General features: G+C 39.8%; 1 protein-coding gene across 1 annotated transcript in view; it reads right to left on the reverse strand.

Annotated features, from left to right (window-relative positions):
- Positions 1-503, reverse strand: part of LOC107715561 (protein NLRC3-like) — a 24,509-nt gene extending 24,006 nt beyond the window's left edge. Inside the window, exon 1 of the mRNA XM_016521708.1 lies at positions 497-503. Coding sequence (XP_016377194.1) covers positions 497-503 — 7 coding nt within the window. The remainder of the gene's footprint in view (positions 1-496) is intronic.
- Positions 504-4,773: the final 4,270 nt, after the last annotated feature.

A 4,773-nucleotide genomic window follows, 5' to 3' on the forward strand; every position in this document is an offset into this window, starting at 1 on the left:
ATCTTCGGAACACAAATTAAGATATTTTTGATGCATTCTGACAGCTCTCTGACCCTCCCTTATGGCGCTTTTCCACTGCGTGGTACGACTCGGCACGGTACGGCTCAGTACGGTATGGCACGGTTCGGCACGGCACGGTTTGCGTTTCCACTGCAGTTCATTACCGCTTTAGAGTGGGCGGGATTATTCACATGTCGTTATAGTTGCGCCGCCTCTACTACCACGACTCCTAAAAAAAACTTCTTCATTCCGCGTCGCCCCATTAAGCTCTTGCTGGATCCGCTCCTCTGCTATCAACGAGAGGAACGTCTGTTCTTCCTCAACAGACAACAAAACTTTTTGGTTGTTAAAAAAAAGGTGCGCTCGTTCAAAACAGTTGCTTTCGATCCTTCGCTGGCTGTTTTAAATCTAGCGGTTCTTTTGTGTTTGTGTCGTAAGTTCAGTGACTCAGGTAGTGACAATTCTCTCCGGCCAATCCGTGATCAGCAGAGTTTACACGTCATGTTTTGGTAAAGGTACGGTTCACTTGGAACCCCAACCGAAGTGGTACTAAAAAAAGTACCAGGTACCAGGTACTGTACCCAGTGGAAAACCACCCAAAAGTGAACCGTACTGAGCCGTACCGTGCCGTACCATGCAGTAGAAAAGCGCCATTAGACTAGAGAGTGCTAGAGTGGGCAGGTCATTCCACCAGGAGGGAACATTTAATTTAAAAGTCTGTGAAAGTGATTTTGTGCCTCTTTATAATGGGACATGACAGCCACCAGGACAAGACCACAGGAACCAGTTGAGTCCTCTGCACAATCTGACTTTGCTGCAGCCTGGCATTGAACTGCTGGTTTCACCCGACTGAGCCTGGTTTCTCCCAAGGTTTTTTCTCCATTCTGTAACCGATGGAGTTTTGGTTTCTTGCCGCTGTTGCCTCTGGCTTGCTTAGTTGGGGACACTTCATTTCCAGCGATATCGTCGACTTGATTGCAAATTATTGCAAAGATACTATTTAAACTGAACTGAGCTGGATGATGACATCACTGAATTCAATGATAAACTGCCTTTAACTGAAAATTGAGTGTTGCTATTGTCCTTTTGCATTGACACACTATTTTCATATTTGATACTGTAAAGCTGCTTTGACACAATCTGTATTGTTAAAAGCGCTATATAAATAAAGGTGACTTGACTTGACAGATAGTTTATGAAATGTGTTTGATTGTTAATCATGTGTTTTAGTGATGTGTGATTATTACAGCACCTAAAACAATTATAAAAACATCCAACATTTTACCTCAAACCAGGACACGTGCTTTCATTAAAATCCTGTGGTTGTTTCACAGACTGGTCATGTGTCCTATCAGCAGGTGTTTTTTGGGCTGGTCTGGATAGTTGGTTTAACCATAATCAACATGAAAAGAATAAAGAATAAAGAGTCAACATTCCGATATTGAGGATTTGTAACATTAACTGAATAACATACCATCAGTTTGTGTGAATGTATTAACAATACATAAGGGCACAGTGGTAATCAATTAAGGACTTCAAATGCAAAAACCTCTAAGTTCGTCTGCCATTTTTCTTTTAAAAGGAGCATTTTTATCAGGCTCCTATATTTATGTCCAGTAATTTCACTTCAATGGCAATAAAAAGGTTATTAGTCAGCTATTGATATGCCATGTTTTCAAAAATGTAACTTTAGTCCATTAATTGGTACACAGTAAAATCCCGAGTGTTAAATGAACACTGCTTTAACATTAGTTTGTTTCTGGTTGCTGTAACTGTGTTTATGACGCACATTTGTTATGGCAAGAAAAACCCAGAGAAAATGTGTTCATATTATATTGGCTGTTTTTTTGATAATGACGTAGTTGTCATGTAGTAGCCAGGTTCACTGATATCATCAGTGGTAATGTGTACTATAGTTTGTTACGGATCACAACTGCATTTTAATGAAATAATAAGAGGTTTAGAGCATCTGTACTGTTTAGACACACAGACATCAAGAATCAGCTATGAATCTCAACAGTGGTGACGATCATCAGACAGATTCATGTTGCATTGCATTCTGGGTGCACCAATCATAACTCATCCATGGCTCCCAGCATGCATTGCGACATGAATAAATTATGCAGCTGCATTGTCTTAGTATTAACTTTTATTTTTTGTTGTGACTTTTTACTGCCTTGCTTTGTGACGTTCAAAAATCACATAAAAATGATCAGAATACTCATATTTCAGAGACATGATTGTACCATGAGTTCCTTGCCATCACGTATGTGTGTAACACACACAATTGTGCCAGACAAAGAGAAACTTACATTTAAAAAGTCAAGGGTCAAGAGGCAACTAAAGCAACTACTATTCACAAAAACGGTAAGTTGAAAAAAAAAAATCTAAATATTAATTCTAAATAAAGAACTTCTGTTTTAGATAGTCTAACTGGTTAGTAATGCATGAAGCTGGTGATGCTGTTTGTAGAGTTGTTTAATTATCTTCTGCTGAGATCTTGAGAGATTTAATGTCTTCTTTTATTTCAGTTGATTTCATCTAAGGCTGTGGCTGAAGTCAGTTGTAGTTCTTGTGTTTCTCTTTTCTTCAGTGACTCTGCTTGTTAACAGCAGGTGTTCATCACTAATGCTCAATCAGCACTTAATTAATCACATAATTATCTCAGTAACTTTAACACTGCTTCAGTGTTACTTTAACACTCTTTTAGAGTGGGACCATATATGCTCAGAGCAGTGTTCATTTAACACTCGGGATTTTACTGTGTATTTAACAAATTTGATAGTCTTTTGCTGCAAAACCAGCAAGGTCCATGTTAGCTTTTTTTTTTTTTTTTTGCCAAAAACCTTACATGCCTTTTACATGCTACCCACAAAATCCTGTTATTGCCATTATAACAATTTTCTTTAGCTTTATAATGAGCAGGATTGAGGTTGGCAATGTTTCCTTCTGTCATTGACTGAAACTACCAAAGGCTCATCCATATCCTTTTCTTCAGATACTCCATCAGCTTTAGTTAAAAATCTCTTAAAAACGTTTTTGTTTTTTTCCCCTTTTCCCATTTTTTTTGGTTGTTGTTTATGTGTGTAATGCAAAATTCTAATATAAATATTTAAAGAAAGAATCTCTTTAAATGGGATAAAAAAAAACTTGCAGCTTAACGAGGCTTTTGCTGACAAAGGTAGGTGGCGTTTAGCGGTTTCTGTCAATTAACTGGTATTTCTGAATGGGCTGAGGCTGGAATTGAACAGGTTTGAAGTGAAAATATTTGATGAACGTATGCTATGTGCGGAGAGCTTTCGCTCAGTATCATCTCGTTTTTGATGGAAGTGGCATTTAGCTGCTTTTGCATGTTAAGTCTTGAATTATAGATTGCAACTAAGAATTTGAACTCACTTTTTATTAAAGAGGACCTATCATGCCCCTTCTTGCAAGATGTAATATAAGTCTCAGGTGTCCCCAGAATATGTCTGTGAAGTTTCAGCTCAAAATATCCCACAGATTATTTATTATACCATGTTGTAACCCCCTTTTTTTGGTTGGGAGAAAAAAATGGCTGATTTTCTTTGAATGTATCTGTAAATGCAAATGAGCTCCTGCTCCCCGCCCCCTTACCAGGAGAGGGCTGTTATGCTGCCTTCACGTGCTATTAAAGTTATCACAAATATGAGTTTCCTAGGTAAAAATTGGGAATTTTTGGGAATCATTTTGATACCCAAATTCCTAAGATGGGTGGGCCATAAACTTTAATAAATCTGCAGGAATAAAAGTGGTGTCCTCCATGGCACTTTTCCACTGCGTGGTACGACTCGGCTCGGCTCGGCTCGGCTCAGCTTGGTTTGTGTTTCCACTGCAGTTTAGTATCGTTTTCGAGTGGGCGGGATTATTTACATATCGTTATAGTTGCACCGCTGTCATGAGAAATCGAGTCCCCCCTCGAAATCGGGTCCACTTAGGACCAAGGCGGTAGCTGTTTTAAATGCCTGATCAAAAGTCAACACTTATGTTACTATTTCGTTGTGAATATATGTATGGTAAGTGCAAATGTGTGGTGTATAAGCTAACCTAGCAGGCTAATCGGGTAGCTGTATGCTATGCTAGTACGCGAGTAACCAAAATAAACCCAGTAAAAACGAGAAATGTTTGATTTCACAACCTATAGCTTCGGATACTAGCGTCTGAAACATGTAATTTAAAAGACATTAATGGTTATTATTACGAAGTTCAAACGACATAAATCAAAGCGCGATTTGGCAGGAATTGTAATCAGGTGCTAAAAATAATACCCATTAAAAGTTTGTTGAGCCAATGGGATCACTCGGGGTCCTAAGCGGACTCGATTTCTCATGACACCGCCTCTACTGCCGTGACTCCTGAAAAACTTTTTAATTCCGCGTCACCCCCATAGACTGTAAAAAAACATGGACGTAGTGTCCGTTACGTCACTCGTAGGGTTCAGAACAGAAGAGCATTTTTGAAGCCTAAAGTGGGCGGAGCCGACCGCCACCATCTTGGCAGCGTGTCACCGTGCGTCACTCCCGGATAATCGAAAATGGGCAAAAATGCGGGACGTGGGTGAAGCTGAGGCGCTAGTTGCTGAAACCACGCCCGGCTATGGTGACAGCACTGCTGCCGTGCAAAGACAAGACACCGTAACTTCCCCGTAAGGGGACCCGTAAATGTGCTACACTGAACCGACCCGGACCCGTCTATTATTTTGAAAGTTGGACCCGGTGTCACTCGTGGTTTTTTTCCCCACCTTATTTCAATTAC

The sequence above is a fragment of the Sinocyclocheilus rhinocerous genome, unplaced genomic scaffold, assembly GCF_001515625.1.
Source record: "Sinocyclocheilus rhinocerous isolate Xijiao unplaced genomic scaffold, SAMN03320098_v1.1 scaffold2705, whole genome shotgun sequence".
NCBI lineage: Eukaryota > Metazoa > Chordata > Actinopteri > Cypriniformes > Cyprinidae > Sinocyclocheilus > Sinocyclocheilus rhinocerous.